Consider the following 27,401-nt stretch of genomic DNA (forward strand, 5'->3'; position numbering starts at 1 on the left):
GATTAATAGACCTTTTAATTGTATTCAAGTCAGTACATTATGAGATTATTGCCTTAGAAGTGCCAAGCTATTTAGTCTAAATAGAAGAAACTTGATTTCTTCTGTAAATCTACAGCATTATATCTCTAACTAAAAAAGACATTAGCAAGGATACTCCTAAATTGTACAGCACCAATTTTGTTTCTTTATTTCTTTCTATTGATCATTAACAGTGCATCACTGGAAACAAAAGCTTGTTCTATCATTTTGGCAATCCTTTTGGTGAAGCTTATTGTTGTTTTTGAGGTCTGGTAGCATGATTTTTTTCATTTTTAGTTTATAGCTACAGCAGCATAGCTGTATGACACAGGTTATGCATAATAATCTTGGCTGACAGATGGGCAAAGTCATTCTTAAAAAGCATGGCTGAATGATGCTGTCTTGGCTGCATTTCCTATGAAGAGAAGAGACATACAAACTCAGAGCTTTTAAATACAAGGAGGAGCTTTCAGCCTAAACACCACTTATCTTCCAGGGAGATTTAACTTTGCTTACAGGCAGGGTTCTTTTTTTTTAGTACTTCAACAGTTCAGTAGTTATATTAATTATTAGTCACCTTGCAGTATCTTGTGTGCAAACTTATCTTTAGTTTACTTGTTGAGCTATAGCCCAGATACTCACAGATTATTGGGATGGTTTTATGGAGTGCACAAAACACTTTGCAACATTATTAATCAACTGAGAAAAACAGACATGGTGAATAATGAAGTTCCATATTACCACTATTAGCAACCATTTTTCCTCTTAAAAATAAAATGAACTGCTCCTGCTTAGGTGAGTCCATTTATGATCTCAAAATTTTTACAAAGATATTTATCCTCTAGTAAAAGGGGTCACATCATTTCCCCTAAAGAGAGATGAGCAGAAATTTTAGTAATTCATTTCTAGGGAAGGATTTTGCTTGCTCAGGCCTTGAATAATCAGCTTTTGATTTGAATTTAAAATAATAATGTACTGAAAATCTCAATACAAATTAAATCTGAAATATCTAAGTTTCTACTGATTTCAATTCAAAACCATATGCTGTTTCAAAGTTTTGGCATAAAAAGTTAAATTCCTCACTCTTCGCTTCTCTGATTATCAAGTGTCATTCTGAAACTTAAAGCTAAATAGATTTTTTTCCTTTGCTTGCATCCCAAGTCTTCTCCTCTCTGTGTTTGCCAGTGTTGTGCTGCTGTTTTACCAACTCTGTCCCCTGAGATTTCCTACAGCGGTCTTCAAAAGAAAAGTAGGGTATCCGCACCTGGGGAGAGAGCCCACAACACAAACTTGCAGAAAATTCTATTGATAAATTTGCTCATCAATTTGAAATATATTTTAGTAAAATAAGTAAAAGTAACAAAAATACTTTCTGGCTCTTCTTACAATCCAAAGAGAGTGGAGAATGCCCATCTGAAATCTCAGAATAATCTGTTCCTTATTCATAGATTGGAGGAAACAGAAGCAGAAACTGCAATGGTTGATATTTTTCTTTTTTTCTTTTTTTTTTTTTTTGCTTTTGTAGTTGTTCTTTTTGTGTATTTTTTCCACCTGCAGTCACAGTCATAAGTTTTTTGAGCAAAAGTTATCAGCATTATTATTAGTAGTACAGCAATAACTGTTTTAAATTATGTCTTCCAAAAATTGTATTCCTGAAAGCTACCTCTTATATCATCCAGTTTTAGCTGCTTTTCTGCTTTTAGAGGCATATACCATTATGTAAAGAAGTGAATGTAAACGAAATTTTTTTCCCATTTCCATATCTATTTCTATCTGTAACTGCTGCTGGGGTGGGAGGGAAGAATGGTCATTTTCTTCGCTATTTCTTTGTTCTTTATTTAAATTGGCTATCAGTGAATTGTGCTGCACAGTCACTGCCTGCAATAGTGTTCAGTTGAAGACCTTGGCAGAAAGGTAGCATAATATGCTGTCAGTGTATTATATCATGAACTACTCATGATCATATTCATAATCCTTTTCTTTTCTGTTATTTTTTTAATGACTATGTGCTATGTATTGCTTTGTCCTTGACTTTTCCACAAGAATTCCAATTGATTGATCTAACACAGACAGGTATAACAGATTTATATCAACTGTTCAAGTGTCCTAATGCAGCTCAAAAGCTTCTTCTAACTCCACCAGATGTCTAAACCTGTCTGATCACTGGTAATTTCATGGACTATTTTTAAAGCTCTTAGCATCATCACAAGGACTGATAAGCTTTGAATAGTGCACAGCAGAAAGACTATTGCTATTTTATTAATGGCTTTTTGCAATATAGTGACCAACTTCAATAAACTGTAATTGCTATGAAAAACCTCTGATCACATTTCCAGAAAAAAATATTTCTATACATAGTTATTTTTTAATTTTGAAATATTAAATTCTCTTTTTATTCACAATATTTTCAGACCTGACCATACTAGGTACTGGCATTTCCTGTGAGGATGTGAATACTCCCTGACAGGTTCTGGGAGTCACCAACAGCCACAGAAGTCATTCCAGTTAGCAGGATCTGTATGAAAACAGTGATATCTTCTGTGTGCTGCAGGCAGGATTTACCAATGTACCCATCTGACTTTGGAACATCAGCCACACTAAGGTCCCATAGGAAATGGGTAGCAACTCCCTTTGGTACTTCTGAAAATCCAGATCCTAAGGCTAAAATCTGCTTTTCTTTACAGTTTAGGTTTGAGATAACAGCAAAATGAGATTAGTCATGGTTTAGTAAAGTGTGGTTATTAAATTTTTCTGTGTCAGAAATATATGCAGCTCTTAAAATGGTTATGTGGTTGGTCGTATAAAGATGATCTAACTGAATGTTTTACTGAAATTCTGAGCAAATTACCTGGTAATTCAGCATATTTTTTTTTATTTTTCACATAATATCTATATAATAGTAATTAATAAATAAATACATTAATGAGGAATTCACACAATCTGTACTCTTTAAGAAATAGCTGCTACTTATGCAGTTGCTCATTGAACTGAAGTTTTCTGTGAGCTGGTGTGTTTGTTTCACATCAAAATATATCAGAATCTCAGAATAATGATCTGAAATGTGTTTTCTGACAGTCCATGAAGATTTTCAATGACAGGCCTAATACCCCAGTTTCTAGCTTTTAAATTATATGAAGGATAACTCAAGTTACATAGTATTCTTTCTAATGTTGTTTCCTATGTGTAGTTGCTGCAGTTATAAGGTGATTCAAAGTAAATGTGTTTTTTGACAAGAGGCACATAAGAGTAAATAAGAAAGTAAGTGTTGTATTTATTATCTTAGCCTAGAGAATTACAGCTGTTAAAAATACAGCAACATGATGTTAAAATAATGTTAAAGGTCTAAACTTAAATGGAAAAAGAAACAAGCAAAACAAAATCGAGAATTTTGAAGAAGAAAAAGAATGGCGCTCTTTAATCTTATTTCATCTGAAAAGCACCCATCTACCTAGGTTCATGAGCAAAAGTTTAACCTTAAATGTATGTTAAGTAATATGGACCCAGTTAAATGTAGATACTTTTATTTTATTTTATTAAGAATTAAAGTGGAAATGAGATTTTTCTACCAAAGTGTATATGGTTGCTTGTTTTTTACTTTTTTTCCCCCCTTAAAAACATTTAGCTGCAATTAGGCTTGATGAATTATTTGCTTGATGGTTTTTGTTTTTTTAATTTGAGCCTTTGGAAGACAACCTGAAATGACAAACTTCAGGGTTTGCAAACAGAGATACTGCTGAAATGTTGCTAGAAACTTATATATGTTGCAAGGCTGTGGCAAGGGTACTGTATTGTCACCAATTTTCCTTTTATCTCCGGTGTTTGAACACAGGTAGCCACAGGCAACCTGGGGCAGTACCTACGCCTGATTTAATAAAATAGAGAACTACGATTCTGTCTGTATGCTTGTAGTTACTACCAGCCTGTCCCTCCTTTCCTCAGGTTGGGCTCAGACAGCAACTACACCTGTGTGCCAGTTTTAGGTCAGGGGAGATTCCCCTGGAAAAATTATTTTGGGAATTGTCAGGTTTGAAATGCAGAGTGAGTAATCTGCCTAGGAGAGCATAAATGTATTTGACTGTCTTGGTGGCATTCAGGTGCCTAACTATGAGTGTCTAATGTTATATTAAGCATCCCAAAAAGATATCCTCCTCACAGGGCTGGCATGTGTGATGGAGAGATCTGAACCCTGGTGAAACAGCAGCTGGAGGCCATGCAAACCTTCTTTTTTTAATCCTCTAAGGTTAGGTACCATCACCACCTCTGCAGTGCTTCTCTCATATTCTCACATGGGCCATATTCCAGATTAATTTCTTTTTGATCCCTGATGCTTCCTGCCCAAGAAACTCTTTACTTTGCCAAATAGAGTAGGATTCCTCAGAACTAAATCAGTGTTAACTGGCAACAAGAGTTAAAAACAATCCACAGAAGACAAGGGTAAATGAGAAAACCCTGGCAGAAAAATGACACCTCTAAAAATTACAATAAAATGGGATTGGGGTAGCTATACTGGGAGCAGAAACAGCACCTGTATAAGGAAGAGACTGAAATGGCCTGTTTAATTATTAATAAACATTAATGAATGAATCAACTTCAACTAACTCTCAACACTCCCAAAGTCTTCCATTCCAGCTCTCCCCTTTACATCTTTGAATTGAAGCTGACATTGCATGTCCTGAGATGAAGGGATGCACAACTGAAGTATTGCTTAGGTCAAGTAAGCCACCTTCTTACTATCTTCATTGCTAAGTAAACAGGGTACATTGATTCTGAGGGTTTGTCTACGTTAACATTATACTGTAGATGAGGAATGTGTTATTTTTTAAGACTGTCTCCACTTTTCATGCTTTGGTTCACATCATGGAGTGCCCTCACAGAGCATTAAATGGATTTCTTTCAGATGAAACTAAGCCAAAAGATGTGCATCAAAACCAATTATGTTCCAGCCGCTAAACTGCACACTTGTGCATCGTGTGTCCGCTGTAGCACATATTGTGTTGAAATCCAGTTCTCAATATCAGCTGATTTGCTTTACAGATCTTCTCCCATTGCACTCTGCTGCTTGTTACTATAAACATAGTTAACTGTGCTTATTGATTTCCCAATCTAAAGTGCTTTAGGCAACTTGGCTGGGTTTTGCAAGGTACTGCCATTTAGGTCTCTCTGACTCCTTTGTTAGTCTCTGAAGCACTGGAGAATTCTGCAATTTGTGTCTTCTTGAGGCTTGTCTTCTGCAAGCCAGTGTCCCAGTGTGTGTTTCTAGGCAGGAGGGACTCTCTGAGCTGCATGCTCTCTCAGCTTCCAGATGTGGTCTCTGTCTCATGAAAACTGCTTCCTTCCTTTAACTGCTTTCCTGAGTCCTGGCCACATGCAGCTTGCCCTTCATGTGCTCTGCTGCCTCCCTCATAGTTCCAGCAAATATCTGAAACTAAATTTGTTTCCACCAAGTGTGCAGGAGAGGCAAAAGGTGTGTTGAGGAGTGAGGAATACTCAGAAAACAATAACAGCTATTTCATGGCATGTCTACTCCAAGTGGTACAGAGATTGCTGAGGTAATGGAGACCCAAGCTAGCAGGTCTTCATGAGGCAATGCATCACCCTGAGGGCCAACTTGAGTTCAAAAGCAGTAGAACCGTGTTCAAGCACGACATGCAAAGGCAGCTGTACTGCTTCCAGATTCAAGCTGGCTTACGGGCAGCTATCTCAAATGTCTAGAAGTGTCTTGTCATTAAGCTCTTGGTCTTGAGAGGAGTGAATTTTGCCGGTTTGAGGGTCTCTGCATCAATAGTTGTAATTCTCTAGTAGTTAAGCTCCAAAGGCGATGAAATGAACATTAGGCATACCTGCATAGTTGGATGCTGATAGTCAAGGTTTATTAGCTTGGGATTGATGGTTAGGCCACTCAAAGCATGGACAGAGCAGGTATATGACTGCTTCCTCCTGATCAAGTAGACTTTCTTGTAGTGTAAGTAGAACACTAGTCACGCTGTGTTTAATTGCACACTGGCACATAGTTCATACTGCATGTCCATGCTGTTTTTCATTTTTAAAAGTGTATTCAGATAGATTTACCTTTGTTCTTTTCTTAATTATCCTCCAAATCACACTTCTAATGCTAAATTGCCTTTAACATCTGAAGCAAGGTAGGAAACAGATATATACAAAGAGCGTAGTTATAGCCCAAGAGAGTTCTTTCAGACACAAGATGTTAAACTGCTTTTTGATCAGCTGCTTGTAAGAATGTACATTAAACTGTAAACCATGGTTCTTCCTGGAACCAGCTAATGATCCTATCAGTTTCAGAGTAATTGCTTCTACCACGTCCTAAATTTTGCTGCATTGAAAAAGCCAAAGCCACATTCTGATCCCGTTAATCACATTCAGCTTTGAAAAGTACATAGTGGTTGTGCTTTAATTCAGCTTCTCTCCCTGATAATTTATTTGACTGCCTGTTACTTGCAATCTGCACTAACTGAATAAATGTATTCCATGTCCTGATGGGAAGTTATGACTTTCTGTTAAATTATTTTAATGTAGGCATTTTGCCTAGAAATTGGGGTAAGTTCTGCTTGCCTTTCTTATCCAAAGTACCTTCAATGGGAAGGATGAAAAACAAAGAAGTTTTAACCCTTTGCAGAAGGTAATAAAGGCACACCATAGCACCTATGTCCATTTAATGCCAGATTAATTGGTAATTGGTATTAATTGGTAATTAATACCAATCTTTATTGCTCGCAGATCTGAAGGCTTCTCTTCAGTTTATGAGTAAATAAATAAGGTGCTAAAGTATGAGAGGGAGGTGCTGGCGCTATATCCATTGCTTCTTTTTCTCCATCCCCCATCAATTTAGCTTGTCTGTACTTTCAAGACCTAGAACAGACCCTGTCTATTCATTACTTTTTTATTTCAATTTAAGTTTTTTCATATAGCACACACATATATATATTCTACACAGTGCTATGTAAGTCTTCCAGAAAAAGGATGAAACACGTGCCAAATTGTCTTTCAACCTCCCACATCATTTTTCTGAAAAAGAGTATAAGGCCAGTGGATATGTCCTGTGAGCACAAAACTATTGTTACTAGGATGTTTTTATTAACTCTGGATCTGTGTGATAATAAAGGTTTATTGTGATTTTACTTTTGAAATCCTCTGAATCTTAATAAGAATTTTTCCTCCCTGTTCTGAATTTTGATGAGAAACACTCTGAATGTCATGGCCATGTTAAATATTTGCGAAATCCATTTAGATTACTTTCAAGGTTTTAAAATTTCAACAACAGTTGCACAGAGGCATGTTTTTTTAGTTAAGAAGAGAGACATTAATTTTTAGTATAAGAAACATTCTCTGCTAAAAAGAGATTACACTTGGAAAATGTTAATGTCAGAATTATTTGTAAACAAAATCTAAAGCTACCTCCTAGATTCTTTGTTCAAATGCTACCTAAAAGTATGGATCAATCAGTGATTCCCCACCAGATCAGCTTTTTTTGAAAATCAGACTATTCATTCAGACTCCAAAAGTATTTGGAATTTAAGTCTAGCTACCTGGTGTTTAGTAATCCATAAAAGACAAGGAGGCTGACAGACCTCTTCACTCTGCGTCTGAATTGTAAGTGATGAGAAGTAGGTGGCATGAGGTCTCGCTCATCTATTTCAATAATTGGAGCTTCTTCTAAGTGCAGTTCCCCACATCATCTTTTCTTGGCTAAGTGTAACAATAAATAAAAAGCAACTGTAGCAATAATAGATCTGCCTTGTAAAAAAAGTGTGACGTATCTTTCTACTACCTAATTAACAGTGTTTAATTCACAAAGGCCAGTTTAGGCTATGGAAGCAAGTCTCCCTACATGCCTTACACAAGAAAGAGTTTTCTTCAAACAGTGACTGAGAGCATCTAAAGTAGACTCCAGCTCTGAATGATTGTTGGTTGAGTCGCGCTCTCTCTCCATTGACTAAAGAGAAAACAGAAAGAGTTTAGCCTCCCAAGGGATACTTCCCTTAGAGCCTGGGGTGCTCTTCTGAGGCATCAGCATTGCTGCTGTCAGATGGCAATAAGTTAATTCATTCTGCCAGAACCAAAACCCTTGGATCATCTCTGGGCAATTAGGTTTGTATTTATTGTCATAGTAGCTCAGTACTGAAGCCTCTAATTATTCCTCCTGTTTCTTAAAATGATTTGCTACTCATTATTTGCTACCCTTCTTTGAATGTTTAGGGGGGTCTTCAGTCTTCCTTGTCTGGTAGCTCTCTTAACTCATTATTTCTCTTCTGTTCTTATAAATATACTCTCATAGTTTTCTGTATTATTTTCTTAGTGTCCAAACTGTGATGTCCACTTTTCAGAAGCTTTGGCTTAGGCTAGGCGACTTCTTTTGCTTCTTTGTTTTTCTTTCCTTTCCATAGTTTATTTCTTGTGCTTTTCACTACATTTGTCCCTTTGTCTTGCCCCAGATTCCAGTCAAACCCTCAGCCTCCCAAAATTGCAAAACTGGATCTTCAGCATTTGATCAGTCACAGATTCTATAGTTTTTCATATTCTGTTTTTAATTTTTTGTTACAAAACTTTAATCTAAAAAATTAAAATCTAAAATTAAAAAAAAAAAACTAAAATCGCTTTAATCCAAGGAGTCTAGCACTGATCTTTTACATTCAGTGTTGAGTTCTAATTCAAGAGAATTGATCACAGATGTGTCCCCAAGGAACAATACTAATTACATACAACTGACCCATATGAAAGCCACTTGAAAGCCCAGATTTTATTAGGCAATAAGGTTTCTGCCTTGCATTTTTAAAAATCTTGTGCTAAGATTACAAAATAATTCTAAAAATCAGGAAATGAATAAGTTAGAGCTTTACAAGAAAAAGAAATGAAGCTTTAAAGAGGAAAAAAAGACAAGAAAAGGTCAGTAGAAAAAGAAGTGTGATAGCAAATGTTTTAGAAGACTTAGTAAAGCACAGCCTCTGTTACTGTAAAGGAAATGAAAAGGTAGTGGGGGAATCAAGCTTTGGCTTATTGTGTTCTAATTATTAGGAGCATGTGGGAACACTTTTTGGTCACAAATTCTTTGCAACAGAAAATGCTGTTTTGTTGAGAATGTGTACAGCACCTAGCACAATGGGAACTGGTACAAGATTAGCACTGTTCTGCCATAAGGATTTATAAACAATAAGGAACAAAGAGAAAGGGAAAGCAAACTGATTAATTATGTAACATTGACTCAGTATTTGGAGAAGGAAAAGGAAAATTGTAGTATAGTGTTTCAGCATCTGAGTTGGAAGAGCAAAGCTGGAGGAAAGTATTGTGTCATTCCCTTCTAATCCTAATTCCTTCCCTACCCAAAGTGATTTGAACTAGACCCTGCAGTAGTCACAGCTCTGAAACTGTGCAAAGCCACCGCTTGAACTCAGCAGGGTCCTCAGCCACCCTGCCTTTAGGGGTTTCTTAACAATCCTGGGTTTTCCTGCCTTGTTCCGGATACTGTCTGCTAATAATGTGTGTCATGATGCACCACTTTTGCTTTTGTGTGATACGAAGTCAGACTGTGAGCAGAACCTGTTTTAATTATGTTCTTCTGTGTTTTGTTTTATTTGTTTTGTTTTTTATAGGTTGACCTGCTTGTCCCTACAAAGGTCACTGGCATAATTACTCAAGGAGCTAAAGATTTTGGTCACGTCCAGTTTGTGGGGTCCTACAAGCTTGCTTACAGTAATGATGGGGAGCACTGGATCATATACCAGGATGAAAAACAAAAGAAAGATAAGGTAAAGTAAGGAGAAAATTGATATCCGGGTTGCATTTACAGAGGATTAAATCTGTAGTAACTCCAGTGCTGAAAGTCTGTAGATTTTTGTCTGCTCTCTGCTTTGTGCAGTTCCATATGCCTAGGGTTCCACAGATAAAAGTCAAGGTGAATAAAAAAGAATCATATAACACAATGACATTCACAGTGCTGTAATAGCGTACCTATCAGTGCAGTGCACCTGATTTAAGGCTATTAAATATGAGACATAAAACTTTACAGTTCTCCATTTATTGGAATTATTCCTTCCTTTAACTTTACAGGAGAATGTATATAAATAGTAGTTTATTTGCATCTTGGAGAACAGTGTCTCAGTGCATATTTTGATAAAGAGGTACTATTTTCTGTAAAGCACATCTTTAATATTCACCACTATCTAGTAATTTTGTGTTGATTTTTTTTTTTCTGGAAATTAATCACTTTAAGGTTTTGAATACCTCATGAAAAGGTTATTTTTTATTGCACTATTAAATTAATACAAAACATAAAAAGTTTCACAACTTCTTTTGCAAATGTTTAATGGCCAGGCATAATGAAAGTGTAAGTTTACTGATAGATTTACCTAGAAGCATTTAAATTTTCTCATGTTATTCAGGGTATTATTCATTATATATTTCATTAAAACCCCATAACATTTTTAAATTGCAAATAGCTGAATTCATAGTATGGTCAAATGTCTCTTAAGAAAGAAATTACAGTATATGCATTACTTACAGGAAACATTAAGAAATCTGACTATGTTAATTATTTATTAAATATTTTAGAGGAATTATGTCTAATTGGAACAAAGATACACTAATAAAAGCACCAGATGGCTGATATGTCTGATAATAGATGTCTCAAATCTGGTGTTATCAGCATCTGTATTCAGGGTAATAAGTATTCCCACTTGTACTTATTTTTCTTAAAATAAAAAAATTTCGTAAAAATGAACCCCCTTCATATACACCAATTCATTTTATTTTTTTGGAAGCAATGAGATTTGGATACATATTGATATATGTTGTATGAATACAGGTAGATTTATTGATGAGGGCTTAGACAGCAGCATTGCTTAAATTTCACTGATTTTAATTGATTGATCAAATGTACACTCCATGTTAGTGGAAGGTATCCTACATTACTGGATTAATATGAACATACCTGTACATGTGTGTGCATAAAAATACTGTAAAAAAATTATTTTCAAAAAAAGACACTATCAGATCCCAGCGTCAAGAGCAAAATAGCCATTCACTGTGGTTTTATCCTTAAATGAAATTTTTTGCTATCAAATTCTGAAAGGTTTTTGGATAGGGAAAACACAATCGGTTGCTTCAGCCATCCACCTGAGAAGGTCCTGACACCTATGATTACGGATATGTCTAGTGTAATTGGTTGTCAGATAAAAATTGGAAACAAACAACTCACCTTTCATAGACATACTGTAAATGCATTCAATACAAGTGACAGATAGTCTCTTCAGTACTTTGTACGCATCCCATTTTAAATCCCTGGCATTTAAAAACAAAAGCAAAAGATCTACTGTGAAGGAAATGTCTTCTTCAAGCCAAACTTCTATTAGTGAACTGTTGCATTCATTATACTGAAAAAGAAAACATGCATTCAAGTCTCCAGTGAGAAACACAGTAACACAGGCAAATCTAAAAGAAAATGCAATCTCACTTAACAGCACTGTGCTAATCTGCACTTGTTTATAGCATTTGCCAAGGCAATTAATCCATCTGATGATGAAAGCAAAAAGAATTTGTTAATTGCTGTATGCATAATCCATTAGGAACAATGGAAAACTCTTAATCATTGTCTTAATAAACCATCTCACTTCCCATATTAATTAACATCACTCTGAATAAAATAGACGTATCTTATTATGATGCCTTAACAAATCAGGAACAATTAAAGGCAGAATGTGATCAAACGCACTTAGCTGGAGATTAGAAGTTATAATTTCTGAGTTTAGATTTGTAGAAAGTATACAAACAACATCACTTGATATGAGTCTAGATCACATCCTTTCTGTTCCCCAGGTATAAATACAAAATAACTTTCCTATTTTTAGTTCTTTTCCAGATGACAAAAGTTATCCAGAGTCTGACCTTCCACAGTTTTAGTTGTCAGTGAGTGAACTTGACATAACTTCATAAGAGATAGGACTGAAAAGGATCTTGAGAAATCACTTAGACATGCATCTTGCAACCTATGAAGAGACTACTCTTCCCTCTCCCACCCATCCCCTCTCAGGTCTTCTGAACAGAAAATGGGTTTCGATAAACCCTAAGTCCTAAGTACTGCTACCCCAGGAACAGATGCAAAGAATTCTTAATTGTTTGAACTAGGGTTAAAAGCTGCCAGTTTAAAAAGTTGAGGCAATTATCTTGTTCGTTCCCCTCTCCTTCACCTGACCAAAGATACAGTGCTCATATCCTAAACCATTCTCTGACAGAATATTATTTAATATGTTTGTAGAAACAGCCAATGATGAAAACTCTACAGTATAAGCAATCTATTCCAGTGTTTAAATCTTTAAAGGTAGGAGGGTTGCTTCTCTCCCTTCCTGCAATAAGCCTACTCTATCCTCAAAGGACACAAGAAATAGTTTTTTTTATCTTACTCTTTTCAGACAGTTGAAGTCTGGTTATGGTTGACATCTGTTAACTTATTTCTTCTCAGTTTCTTCCCTGGAAAAAAAAGGTTTTTTTCATCCTTTCAGTCTTTCCTGAAAAGCCATGTTTTCTAAACCTTAGATCATTCTTTTGAATTCTCTTTGGACCACCATCCAGCTGTTCACCTCTTCCCTAAAGTATAGTCTCCCAAACTTGTCATAGTGTTTCAGCTGAGGCCTTAATAATACAGAGTAGAAATATTATGTCATGTGTTTTACATGAGATAGTTCTGCTATGATCCCCATATTCTCCTTTCCTTTCCTTGCCTTTTCTTAGAAGTTTGCCGTTATTCCCTTAGATCCAGTTTATGATCCACACTAATCTGTACAGTCTTTACTGCACAACTACTGCCTTCCCCATCATTCTCCATATTGTGTCTGTGACACTGATTATGACTTCCTAAGGTATGTGCTTGGTACTCATTGTTATTAAATTGCATCATGCATTTTCTAACTATTTCTCCAATTTGTTAAGACCACTCTAAACTACCACTCTTAACTCCATTTTTGAAAAGTGAGAAGCTGGCCTGCACCTGTGCATTTAACAAGCAGATCCATTTCATTGGAGATGAACATTGGAGTTGCTTGTTTCTCTCATCCCTTTCATTGCTGAGAGTACAGAAATTACATTGGCCCCAAGACATGGAACATCACCCAGGAAAACCTTCCAATGCAACATCAAACCTTTCATCATCACTCCAGCCAGATGTGCATTGATTCACTGTGCTCTCATGAGGCTTGGCCACTGAAATCTGTAGAGCACCAGAAATACTGTCCACACTCTGGCCTGTTCCTTTATCCTGAGTTTGCATCACAGTGGCGCAAAAATGCAAATGAAAAACAAAAACAACTGAAGAAAAAACAATGTTGTGCATCATCCGTGGGGAGCAGAAGAGAAATAGTGTCATCAGTCCTGCCTGATAATAGGACTAATCTTTGCACAAGATCCACATCAATTAACCTTCCTTAACTTAAAGAAAGATGCCAGATTTGGCCCAAAATGCACGAACATTTTTAAAGGATCTGTGTTTTCACAGGAAACTGAAACTCAAAGAAAATGTTTCTTCTGTCCCCTTGGGATAAAGAAGGCAGATTTAAGGTAGACACTGGCAAAACTACCCACGGCACCAAGTATAAATTATTCATAATTTACCCTTATTCATTCTGTTTATTAGCTGAAGCTCTTGATTTCTTCCAAGAAACATAGAATATATAGATTTCTGACTCCCTTTGCAGGTGATTTATTCCTTCTATGTTCATCTTGTGAGTCTTGCCCAGTGATCCAATAATTTAGGAAAAAGTTTATTCCAAAAACTGTGAGGGAAAGGAAGACAGGAGAAAAGAAAAATAACTAATTTTAAGGTCCTAAAAAAATGTGTCATTTTTACAGTCTGGAGAAGCAAAGATAAAAAGAACATCTTGGACACAAAAATTGTGGAGATATTGGTAGGCTACTGATGAAAAATAAGGATTCGTGGATGAATATCATGACTTTAAAAGACATTAAAATAGGAACTTACTGCTTAATCTTGTCTGGTGCTGAACCTCTTACCTGTTCAGTAGTTTACAGGATGAGTTCTAATGTTTCAATGGGTTTCACTGAATTCCTGAAACTGTTCACTTCTGCCTCTTCATCATTTGTGGAGTTACTTTTCACAGAAGAAAAAGATCAGTATCTCATGTTCACAAGTGCACTATTTGCAGCTGCTATCTTTGATGGATCTGAAACAAATAATCAGTTGTTTCAAATAGAAAGAAATGTGGTTTTCTGGCTTCAGTTTTCTTCATTGCACACTTTCAAATGGAAAAGATGTACCAAGAACAGTAGCTCCTGCAGCTTCTGTTTGGCTTCTGCTATTTTAATTGCCATTCATTTGAGTTCATATCTGTGCTGAACTACTTTGAATGCAGAGAAAAGGGTACTGGAAAAAAGCATGTCTTTAAAAAATGATGCCTTTCTCATTTTTGTAAATAGTTTGAATGAGATCCCTAAAAAATGTCAATGTATTTCCCATTCTTCTGAAGAAACAAAAAAATTACACTTAGACAGCTGGCAAGAAGGAAGAAAATATATTTTAGAAAAAGGACCAGAGTTAATAGCTATCTTGTTTTTCTCAACTAGAGGTCAGTAGCTCACTATGCCTCTGATGTTAAGGACATCCAAACCAAATTTGACCAGTTTTTTTTAAATCACATTCTGAATGTGATTTATAAATTGCACTGCCTGCTATAGATAACCCAAGGCCAACTGCAGTGTCAAATGGCATTTTAGAGGCTGTTTTGTTTTTTTAAATAAGATGAGGACATTTGAAAGTAGCCTAAACTGAGTCTAGAAATCTGCAGCATTGTCAGTCATTAAGAGCAATCAAAGGTGCAATTAACTGTAGGTAGGAAATGTCCAATATGCAAACAGCCACTGGATTTGTGGAAAAAAATGAAGAACTAGAGCTATAAATTATATTGTCTGAATGCCTAGTTAATTGCATAGCAACTGCAGGCAGGAACCTACTTGTAAGTGAAAAGTAAGCTTATGTCAGGTCAAAAACCTAACTGACTTTCTGCAAGGCTTTGCTAATTATTTTTCTATAAAAAGTTTAATTATATAATACCTGGTTTACACTGATAGATTAAATTCCTGGATATAATCCACATCTTCAGCATTATTTAACACATCCTCTAAATGTCATATTTGATTTGTTAATATCTTGTGTAATACCCAAAAATGTAAAGCACTTTGATGTTCAGCTGTTTTGCTGCTATTGCTACTTGTTCATATTTTAATTTTTTCAAATGCCATTAAAAAAAATCTCCACAGTATTTGAAATTAAAGTCAAATGCAAATGTGAAGAGAAACCACAAGGCAATTAGGTGGCACTAGTCATTTTGCGAGTTTGTATAAAAGGGCAGTAGTGTTTTGTTTATACGATAGAATCTGCATCTGTTTTTTCTATCTGGTATGCATGGTGTGTTGTGCTTTCCTGGCATTTTGCTTGAAGACACTGTACCGTGGTAAGGTGAGAGGATAATACTCCACATAAGTGAAAGGTCTTGCTGGTTGAGAAAAGTAGGTATGGTGTCTGGAAGTGAAAGTGTTTGTCTTGTCTTATCCATTTTAGGATATTCTCAAATCTCTGCTAGCTTTTTTTTTCTCCTTTTCGCTTTGTCTGTCTTCACCAGTTCTTAAGAGGTTGAGCAAGACTGTTTCTTGTTATGGTTATCGAAACTTTTATCATTAGATTTTGCATACATAATATTCTGTGAACATTAATGCTGGATATTAAGGCTTGCACGAACCAAAACAGCCCTACTGAGCACAAACATACATCAATATCCTAGCCCCATGCAACATCAGAGCACAGTTCCAAGTCTGAGTGTAGCTTCCCATGACCACTCTGAGTGTTTCTCTAAATATTTAAAACCCTCTAACCAGGTTCTCCAGTGGTTTAAATTACAGTGGCTTCTATTACCTTCAGTTGAACTGTCATGATTTATATCAGCTGAAGATCTAACCATACTCATTTTAGGTCATACCTTCATCACACATAATCTCTTTCCCCTCTGTCACTCTAAGAACTAAAGCAAGGCAATGTGCTCATATTAACAGTATCTACCTTTGAGTTCTGTAAACATATTTGGAGGGAAGTTAGTCTTTGAAATATTTCTCTTTTTGCTTGACTTTGACCTTCTATCATAAACCACTTTTATACTACAGAGAGTGGAGTAAATTCCAATTTAAGTGGCACCAGGAGATTTCAGGTGAAAAATATCAAAAATGTGATAGTATGTTTTATGGGTTCAAAACTATCATCTGCCTTGTATCTACTGTGAACTAGAGGAAATAATAAAGGTCATGTAATACACGTTCTCATTCATGTATCACAGAGAGGGGAAAAAACAACCCTTCTCCTGACACTGGACAATTTTTGGCTAGTTACCCAATCCCTGCCAACCAACTTCTGACTCTTTATCCACTCTCCAACAAAGTAGCAGGTGAAGAAGGAGAAAAGAGAATGGATAAGAGCAGGAGTGGAAGATCCTGACCCGCCCAAAGAGACTTTATATATACCAGCTGAAAAGGAAGGATTTTTTTTTTCCTCTGAATCACTACATAAATTTAGCATGCATGTGCACACACACATGCAAACACATGCACACATACCTATGTACATATATCTGCATGTATCTAAAAAAGTACATGCTCAGACTTAACATAGTGGGAAGCATCTGCCATGGGAATTCAGTAGCCCTAAAGTACAACCAAATGTCTATAAACGGTAGCTCTACTTCTGGTAAGAAACTGGAGACCTCTTTCACTATCTGTGACCTAGTGTTGTTCACTGGTAACTCTTCATGGTGAAAAGGGTTACTCTGCCAAGAACAAAAAAATTTAAAGCATAGGGGCTGCTCAAATCTGCAAATTCTGTCTCGCTTGAGCATATCTTCTTCAATGAACAGTAATAAAGAAATAAAATGTTTCCAAAAGAAGGGAAGATGACTATCAAAAATTATTTTTCTGTGCAGCTTGTTTTTAGAATTGAAATGAGTTGATGCCATTTTAATACTATGCCTTTAACTGTCGTAAAGTTGAGATATTCTACACTGAAGCAAATTCCAAGTAGAAGCCAGGTCTAACTATTCTTTTTAAATAAGCTACATCTAATCTGTGCAGGATTAACTTTTCCAAAAAAAAAAAAAACTGTTTAAAATATTCTGCTTATAACAAAAATTGTGTTTAAGGCACAGCAGACTTAGTGACTTCACCAGTCTGAGGCTTGAATGTTAAAGTCTCTGCTGTCTTCCATTATCCTGAATAGCACCAACCAATAATTCTATGGCCAGTGCAGACTTTTCATCTAATTTAAGTTTCTACAAGACATGAGATTCAAGCAAGATTCTCTATGGAGAATTAGAGTCCTTGAATTTCCATCCTCCTTGCACATCCCTTGACACAGCTCCACAAACAATCTTGCCCACTGCAGCCCCCTGTTTAACTAGCCCCATGCACATGCCCTAAAACCTGGTTTGGAGCTCCGCATTTGGAGCAAAGCAAACATCAATTTCAATACATTTTGGTTTTCCCAAGCTCTTTTTCTTCAGATATTTCTTCTAAATTATTCTGTCATAAAATATATAATAGTTCTATTTTAAAAATATGAATCAACTTACATTGTCATTATTCAGATTTGTTCTTATGCCATAAAACACTTTGTTCCTTTGAAAAATCTAAGTGTTTGAAGGCAAAATATCAAAATTGTTTGTTTGGCACAATTATAAACGAAACTTGTTTATATTTCAGAAATCTGTACGCAAAGAGTATCATTACATATTTTTCAGGTTTTCACTGTCATTTGCATGAACTGATAATAAAATAAGTTATTATATTAAAAATGCAATAATATACATTTTCTATTTTTTTATTTTGATAACAGCTGTAAGAAGCTAAGCTAAACAGGAACTATGCATATGTTTGGGGGTTATATGTGTGTGAACTTGCTGAAGCTTCTGAGTAAATATTTTAGGAAATTACATCTTGTAAGCATGCAGACTGACATCAGTAGATAAAACCAGTCTATATTTTTTAGCATTCTAGAACAGGATTGCCAAAAAGGAAGAGCTTAAATCCACTTTTACGAACACAAGCAGCTGCAGTACGCGAGCTGCTGTGCTAGGTGAGGCTAAAGCTCTGCCCACACCAGTGTCCTCCCTCCAAGGCAGGGAGCATCCACAGCAGATGCCTAGAGAAGCAAAAGCCATAGGGCAGTTGTTCTTCCCCAGTGTACCCTCCCAGCCTCCAGCTATCTTCTATCTATACGTTTAATAGCCCTTGACTGATTTTCCCTCTAATGATTTATCTGATCTTTAACAATACTTAAGTATTGTGGGAAAGACTGCCATAGTTTAATTTTGTGTTGTGTGGAGAACCGTGACCTTTAGGGGGCTCAGACCAAACCTGCTCTCATTCCTTGTCCCTTGCGTGTTCTCATAGGGGGACAGTGCAATATTTTCTGCTATTAATTTTCTTTGTGCCATTAATGATTTTGTAGGCATTTATTATGTCTCATTTCAGGAGTCTGAGTCTATTTAATCATCTTCAAATGGACATTTTTTCATGCTTTTGACCGTCTTATTTCACTCTGTATTTCCTATCCAGTTAGAGATAGGGGAAGACCACAGTTGCACCCACCCTGAAATCAAAATGTGGATGTGCTCTGGATTTATGCACTGAGACGTTAACATTTTGTTCTTCTTTGTACTTAACACTGTGTTCTCTATTCCTTGCCAACTTTTCAGGTTGTTTTTTTATTGTTGTCGGGCATTTATCTGGCAAATTTCTTTAGAACTATGCATTATAACTTCAAGATCTGTTTTTTGAATGCTAGCAAATAATTGTTAAAATTTTCAGAAATGTTGTACACTAAAAAGTACTACACAGAAACCAATGTGAGTGGTGATCATTTATGAAATGAGCCTACGAGCTCTTCAAGAGTTTTTAATTGCTTAGTTGATTCGTCTAATATTGACTATTTGGCCAAAAAGCAAAAGGTAATTAAAGAAAATAATACTTTTGGCTACTGAAATAGCTTTTTTCTACTTATTTTTTTAAAAAAGGTTTTATTCCTTATCATCCATACTCTTTCCTAGTTTCTTGTATTCATTAGTGAAGCAAGGCTGAGGTAAAAATGAAAAATGACAAAGAGTATATTTTTCCCGTAATAAATTCGCTGTGGGTCCACAGCAAAGCAAATGGAACAAAACAGTAAATTTGCTTAGGAACATTATATTTCATGCTGGTCTCATTTGTGGATGCTGGCAAAGCTTCTCTCACTTTCTGGTAATTTTTTCCCCTCAAAATCCTTGTTCTGGTCTAGCACATTGAATTAATTTCTTGAGACTCAATCTTGGATTTTGGGGAAGGTTCCAAGATGAATTTCAGATTTACATAAGTTAACTTGGCACCTCTAAAACAGGTGAGTTTGACTTCAAGTACTAATGAAATTATGTGTGAGTTAGAAATAAAATTTACCTCTTGTTTTCCTGCTCTAAGTAAATGACATAATTCCTGCCTTGTTTAGCTGTATTTGTTGCTTGGTTTGCACTACCTACTTTTATTTATTTTGCATAGCTATATGTGAAGATAAATACTGGGGCTCTAGATTGGTTCTTCCGGTAAACAAATAAGTTTTTTACTCTAAGCTTTAGTTTAAATGTTGTCTCTGAATTACATCTTCCATAGGGAAAATAAAATAGAGAGTAAAAGGATTTTCCATTAGCTCTGCAGCAAGAATTGTAGTTCTGCAGTGCTTATCATCTGGCTTGGTAAAACTGTTTTGAAGTGTCAGTGGATATATTGCATGCATGGGCAAGAAATCAAATGGGAAAAACTCCTCTATTTTTAGCCTTTCTGGGCTCCATATTATATGTTGAGGGGCTGCCACTCTACAATTTTAATAATGAGCTTGCTGCCTTTTATTGTTTGTCATATTGCTGCAAATGAAACTCAAATTCAGAAGCAATCTTGTTAGCCCAAGCTCCAGCTGATTTATTTAATCAATACTGTATTCAAGCAACAAACAATTTTTCTATGGTAAATATGTTTTTTTTTCCTTAGACTCATAGCACTGTTGTTTCTGTGGTCAGTCTTCTATAATTTTATCTATCTGTCTTAACTGCTAGGTGCTTTAATGCTCCCATCTCTGTATTAGTGAGGTGCCAGACTAGAAGGGAAATTTATCACTTGTGAAAGAACGTCACTTCTGGAGGATACACATATTTTGTTTGAGATGCCAAATTGTTAGCGCCTGAGAGAAGCTTTCAAAATTCAAGGAAAATATACAGCATAGAGACCAAAAAGTGAAGATTTTCATACAGTATGTTTTAAACATGTCAAGAAAGAACCAGATTATGGGCTAAAATAGTAGTTTAGTCTCTTTTGAATTCAACCTCTGACATTTTTCCTCAGAACTTCCAACAGACTTGTCATTCTGCACTAATTCAGTCACATAAGCACTTGTTCCAAGGAGGTTCATATTCTTTTCTGGTTAATACAAACTTAACTCATTCTTTCATTTCAAATAGACCACTGAAAAGCCATCAAATGCAGATTTTATAAATGAAAAGTGGATTGGCTGGCATTTGAAGGGAATGAACATTTCCCATATAGACTAAAAATATCCTGGGAGAATAATCTGATCATTCTGCCAAAAAGTAGTGCCGTGGCCTTTGAATTTAAATAGTAGCTGTTAGGGGAAAAATCTGGCATTGTCTTAACACAAACTGAAGTCATGGAGCTAACTTATATATGGGCTAACTCCTACCAGTGGAAATAAATCTTAACATGCACTACACCTTATTATGATTTTTAATGCAGTCACAGAGGTTCCTGCTAACTGATGCCATTACATCATATGCTGACTTTTGTTTGACAGAAGATAGTGTCTTTGATAATCACTAACTTTACAGTGGAATACATAGTTGCATCCAAACTGTATTCATAAGTGATAAAATTTCTTCTATACTTCATTAATGTTCTTCTGTGTGAAAAAATAACAGGATCTCCCTGGATTAACTTGATATGATACAAATGTCAAATAAAAAGACATTTAATTTTTAAAATGCTAATGATTTTGATATGACTTTTGCAATGAGGCCATGGATGTTGGCAGAACAGCTGATCAATCTCTGTGCTTTGAATCAAAGGTTACATCTGCACCGGGGATGAGCACATTAGGCTAATAGCCAGCTCAGAGGTCCTTGGCAAAGAGTGAAATCCATGGGCCTCAATTAAGTGTTCAGGTGCCCTTTGCAGCATCAGTTTGGTGCCTGAACTGGGAGCAAAAGTCAGAAAGGGCGATCAGGAAGCCACCTGGAGACACCAGGACTGTGTCATAACCACAAGGAGGGAGGTAGTGCCTCCCCCTCCCCGTGCATCCCGCATTGCCACTAGGTCCCACAGCACGTCGGAGATCTTGTCAGGTCCTTGGCCCTTCTCTGGTGCCTACAGCAGACTCTGATGAGTTTCCACTTCTGGGGAGTGTGTCCTCCACACTGAATTTCAAGATTTCTGAACTGGATCTCTCTCTCACTTGGCTCTAATCTGCAGAGTTTCAGACACGTCGCTCATTTTGTCATTTCCTTCTGGAGCCCAAATTTATGGCAGCTGGCAGCTGGTTTAGGATGGGTAATTATGCTGTTAATTCAGTACTGCAAATAACATTCGCATAGTCAAGTGTATCTCTTTGGCACAGCAGAAGTGGGCATGACAGTACTTAACCAATTGTTCTCATCTTAGCCATATCCCATGCTTTGAAAATGTTTCAAAATCTAGCTTGTAACCAAGATCACACAGTCACACAATAGTCCTTGCTTGGCAGGGTGACATTTGTTCACTAGGGCATTTTTCTGTTTCAGGTATCCAGTCTTATAATAAAATACCTTTTCCTGTCTCTTTGAGAAATATTGTATTTACAGTTTCATTAAAGAAGAATGCAGTTCTGGTTCTGGGCTATGACTGATCCAGTATTTGTCAGACATATTTTAAAACCCCAACCAGGAGGAGCTGTTTGCTGTGAAAACAATCCTATGTACAGAGGAAGAGTCTTTGTCAAATCTGGCAGGTGTCTGGTTTTATTAGGGGGAAAAGAAACACTTTCTTTGGGTTTTCTTCACTCATTCTGTCATTGCACAGCATTCACAAATGGCAATATAGATATTAATCTTTCTGTTACCTACCTTTCAGGTGTTCCAGGGAAATTTTGACAATGACACACACCGAAAGAACGTCATTGACCCTCCAATCTACGCTCGGCACATAAGGATCCTCCCATGGTCGTGGTACGGCAGGATCACCTTACGGTCAGAGCTGTTGGGCTGCACCGAGGAGGACTGACATGGATCTTCATTAGGCATCACAACTCTCTATATCCCTAAAAGTCTCTCCATAGAAGAAACCGTGCAAAACCTGTAGGAAGCTGAATGGATTTTTCACGAACAAGTGCTCACTTTATGGTAGGCCGCTAACTGTCTTTCACAAAGAGGTCTAAGCCTGCCCTTTAAAAGATCCAATCCGATTTTGTCCTTTAAATCCACTATAGTGTTGTCCCTTTTGCTGTGGAATTATCTTTCTAGTTTTCTTTTAAGTTGTTCACACTGGTTGAAATGTGTTAGGGAAAAAGAGCAGCATCCTTTTTACAAGGAAAGAGAAATAGCATGACAAAGCTCATTTACATCTTTAGAAACACTGGGCCAACAAGTTCTCCGTAAATCATACTGTCATCTTACTTGCAAAAAGTGATACTGCAGCTTTCAGCAATAAGTTTTCTCTGGGATGACTGCATTATAGTAATTGTTTCCCTTGTGCCTATCAAACACTGTCAGTATGACATATATTTTGGAAGATACTCTGTGGTACTATAAAAATACAGTACCTGTGATATTACAAGCTATCTTTCATTACTTTTGTCTAAACTGCAGAGTCCATGCAACTAAGGGTTTCCTAAGTAACCCCGCTTTCCTTCTCTATTTCGCATGCTGTGGACATAATCTCCATCTTTTCTGTTTAGTATCACTGTTATTTTCTTTGAAAGAGGTGACCTGTTTGCATATGGAACAAAATCTGCTATCAGTGTATTATGAAGTTAATGAATTTGTCACAGTTTATTAATTCTGCTTGAGATGCTTTTTTTTCAGGGAGGCTGAGATTAGATTCCAGGGTACTTGCGGTATCTCATCTTAAGTACTCACATGGATACAGGCACACAATATAGCATAAATCTTGAGCCCATTTTGTGCCTTGCCCAGGAGTGAGCGCACAACCCTAGACAGAGCTGCCTGCCTGATTACTTTGGTCAGAAGCCTCCTTCGTTTCTGTGAGGAGGAAACTGTGGGATGAAGGAATTAGGTGCTAAAAGATACACAGAAGGAATGACTCCCTTACTCCCAGGAGACTATCTTGTCAGGTTCTTTTTGTAACGCCTGTCACAGAGTTCCTCCCAAACATGAATGCTACAGAGGCTGTAGGAGTTCATAAAAGCTGGGCTCTTGGGATGCGCTCCTGATCATGTCTTTTCTGAGCCACGTGGAGGCTGATTTTTATGATGTCTTAGCTACAGAAATGTTTCATGTATACTACATTGTTTTAACAACATGATAGTCAGCTGCAAGTCAATTCTAAGGTTTCAAAAGTGGGTTTAAGAGAAAAAGTTGCAGAACAGTAGGGAGGACATGAGATATGCCGGGGCTATAGTAGTTAGCAATCCACAGGCAGCCCAGGCCCCGCAGTGCAGTAGGTGGGAGCAGGAGGCAGGGGACCCCTTGCTGCAGTACTGGGAAGCAAAGCAGCTGCCAGGTTCCCCGGCAGCGTGGCAGGTAACTCGCTCACAAGCCGCTGCTCCTTGAAGCAGCCTCCGGGACAGTGCAGTTTCGCAGGTCTCGGCTGTCATATGGGAATCAGGCAAGTTTGTTGCAGTCGCAGTTCTGGGGCTTATTTGCCATGCAGTCTTGGGCAAGTCAGTTCTCTGTGCCTCAGTGTCCCTGTGACAGGGGAGATGGTCATACCCAGCTTTGTAAAGCACCTGGAGTTCCCAGGAGTAAGTGCTATGTGAATACCAGGTTTTGTTATTGTAGCACCTGAATCTTAAAAATTCTTGGAGCAAGGGGTTGGGGGCTGTTTTATTTATCTGAAGTAATGGCATGAAATACTATTATTGTCACTATTCTAATTTCATAACATGCTGATGTAGATATAGAGGGCTGCATGTTTTAACAAATGTTACTGAATTTCTTTGTTGCCACCATTACGTTCTCACTGAAACTAAAATACTGAAGTATGAGCCTGGGCCCTGCTTCCCAGATAAACAACTAGCTGGCCCACAATATGCAAAGGGCAAAGTTTACTTTGGAAACAAAATGGTTTGGATTTCAAAACCTGCATTTAATCTCACATTCTCCACCACAGACAAAATATAGGCCATGTTACTGTGAAAGACCCCAGAATAGCAGCCAGGAATTTTCCAAACAAGAATTTGGGATTGATTTGTGGAGGTTTTCTGATAGTGTCACTTAAATTGTTGCATTTTAAAACACAAAACATCCTGCCTCTATAAAATGACTTAATCCTTAAACTGTATTTATACAAGTATTTATTTTATAAGGCTTAGATATTTAAAGACATAAGACTTTTAAGGAAGAGTCTTATAAAGGTAAAAGGTAAAAGGTAAAAGTATGTGTAAGAAATGTTGAGGTCCTGTGCAACACTGCTAAGTTTGTTCTTTTTATTTTTTACTTTGTGCTGCATAACAAAAGCCACTAGACTGTTACTGTCTTGTCTGTAACTGTGTTAACAGCATTCCTTAATGATGTATATATGAAGTGGTCTTTAAGCGTAGTGAGCAATTTTAAAGAGAAAGTCGATCATGATGGTATTTTTGAAGAGCAAAAAATTTCTGAATAATGGAGGACAGATGTATTCCTAAATTATTTACTACTCATGTTTCGCACTTTAGGATCTTCCAAGAAAAAAAAAAAAGTAGTAATATTAACATTTTTAGGGGGGCACATAATATTTAAAAGGATCCAAAACCATTTTCCTGTTTTGGGAGAGCAATTGACCATAAATTTAATTAAAGATATGAATAATTGCACATAAGTATTTAACTACTTGACTGTGTACCCCAAAAATGGAAGGCCATTTTTGAAAATTAAGCTCCCTAGTTCAGCAATTTGTTTTAATATTGTTTTCTAATATTTGTTCTGTGTTCTTAAGTGATTTTTTTCATGTCTACTCATCCTTTGCAGCTCCAGTTTTGATTTTGATTAATCTTTTGGTTTAGTAAAGTTACCTGTTCATCTGCATATTAACTAGTGTTGTCATGCTACCTAATGTAGTCATTCTATTTTGTAATAATTTATAGTTGAATATTTTCATCTTTTTGTTGTTAGTCGGCTTTCATTTGTCAGCATTCTTCAGAATCTGAAAACAAAGCTCCATACATTGTGATAACACTCTGTAATAGTTTCTAAAAGAATCATGTATATGTTGCCCTTACATTTTCAATTGATGTACTGGGGCTTTTTCTAATGATATAATTCATTCCATAGTTAACAAAAAGCTTTCTTTAGATGGCATTGTGCAGCCATGGTACCAAACTCTGTTGCTGGTATCAGCTGTATAAATCTGAAATAACTCTTGATTTCTATGGAATTATTTCAGATTTAACAAAACAGATGAGAGTCAGATGTGGCCTATAGTTAAGATTATTTCCTTTAATTTTATTTTCCTCTTTGCATGAAAATCATTGACATTAAGGGACAAATTCTAAACTAACACTACTGTATTCTCCTGATGAAAGCAATTGGCATTCCAAACATAGGAAGAGTTTTGGGGTTCTCCCTTTAAGAGCGGATGGAGAAACATTCTGAAATAATCCCCAAATTTTGTGTTGTTACAGTGACATTGAACAAGAGTGAAAATGTTCTCCTAATTAAATTTCACTCTGAACCAGTTAAGTATTTGTAGGCAGACTCCACCTTTCTATTGCTCTGTAATGTACTACTTTTATAGCCTAAGAAATAAAACAAAGGCACAAGGCTTAGTTTTATCTGTGTTCTATTAAGGGCTTACCACGTTAACTGGTTCTGATTTTGAGGTTGACTTTCTCTTTTGGAATGACTACATACAAATTAGTGTGAGTTTTGAAGACTAAGGATACTAAATGAGTGTATCTTTGCTATACAACAAATATGAACTATAATATTCAGTGCTGGCTTCTGATGTGTCAGTAAGTACAGAAATATCTCAGACACAATGACCTTTGCAACCTTTCAAGCTGTGTAATATTCAAATGGTTTTGTATATACTTAAATCACGTAGAATGATGTAAAACCAGTATGACCTTGTCTAGTCTTCAAACTTAACAATAAAACTTTTGAAAAATGCGGTAATTTTTGAAGCACTTATAATGCAATACCTTGAAGAAGATACAACTTATCTCAGTCTGAGTGGCAACAAATGCAGACTAGAGATATGATGCGGCATTTTCCTGGATTCATTCACTGGGTCTTTGTGGTAGGTAAGTTTGTTTCTGGCAAAATCAACTGTGGTGCTGTGCTCCCTTCAATGTGTTCCTTTTGTTGTTCCAGATAAAAAAGCAACGGTGTGAATGAGCCTAAAATATTTTCGTATCTTACTGCTCTTTGAATGAGCACCAGAAATATAAACTGACAATTTCATTTCCATTAAATCAAATTTCTAGGGATATTTATCAATCCCTATCCTCTGTTCTCCCCTCCTGCATAGGGAAAATAATTTCAGGAAAGATAAATACTGTTTACAGTGCAGACCCACTAGGAGACTTGGAGCAGAGATGCCAAGCAGGGCCTGTGCTTTCTCCCAGCCCCACGGCGGGTGGCTGGCATTGCGCCTCGAGCTGAAGCTAGTGCTTCCCATCCATTTCTGTTACCTACTTTACAACCCATTTTCCTGAGGTTCCTGCAAAACTGCCCTTATTACTTACATCTAAAACCAGTTCTGCTGTAGCACTCAGGAAGGGATCAAGTAATATCTGAATGGAAATGCTTTCGAACTCAGGAAACTTAGTTTAATTAACTATATGATTTTAATTTCAGAAGAAGACGAGGTAAAATGAGGGGAAAGCTATTCACTCCCAGTTCAGAATACTGAGGAAATTTTTTTTTTTTAATGTTGACATTTTGTGTATTTATTTGAGATTGAGCTTTAGTGATTTACTCCTCACTGTTCCAGAATGGTAAATTCATAGATATAAATGTTTTTATTTCTACTCCATTTCAAAATGTGTCCTTTCACCAAAAATTGTCTTTTAGAGATAAAAACCATCCAGCAATATGCACTGATGACAGTTGCCTTGTCTGCCAAATGTGCAGTCTGCACACTAACAGCATATCATC

The 27,401-nt window shown here is 36.5% G+C and overlaps 1 protein-coding gene across 2 annotated transcripts in view; it reads left to right on the top strand.

Annotated features, from left to right (window-relative positions):
- The window catches only part of EDIL3 (EGF like repeats and discoidin domains 3), a 263,073-nt gene extending 236,662 nt beyond the window's left edge, over positions 1–26,411 (top strand). For both annotated transcript variants that reach the window (XM_067315585.1, XM_067315586.1), the window contains 2 exons: positions 9,624–9,779; positions 22,216–26,411. In XM_067315585.1, coding sequence (XP_067171686.1) covers positions 9,624–9,779; positions 22,216–22,365 — 306 coding nt within the window. In that variant the 3' untranslated portion in view covers positions 22,366–26,411. The remainder of the gene's footprint in view (positions 1–9,623; positions 9,780–22,215) is intronic.
- The last annotated feature ends 990 nt before the right edge of the window (positions 26,412–27,401 follow it).

The sequence above is a fragment of the Apteryx mantelli genome, chromosome Z, assembly GCF_036417845.1.
Source record: "Apteryx mantelli isolate bAptMan1 chromosome Z, bAptMan1.hap1, whole genome shotgun sequence".
In the NCBI taxonomy this organism is placed as follows: domain Eukaryota; kingdom Metazoa; phylum Chordata; class Aves; order Apterygiformes; family Apterygidae; genus Apteryx; species Apteryx mantelli.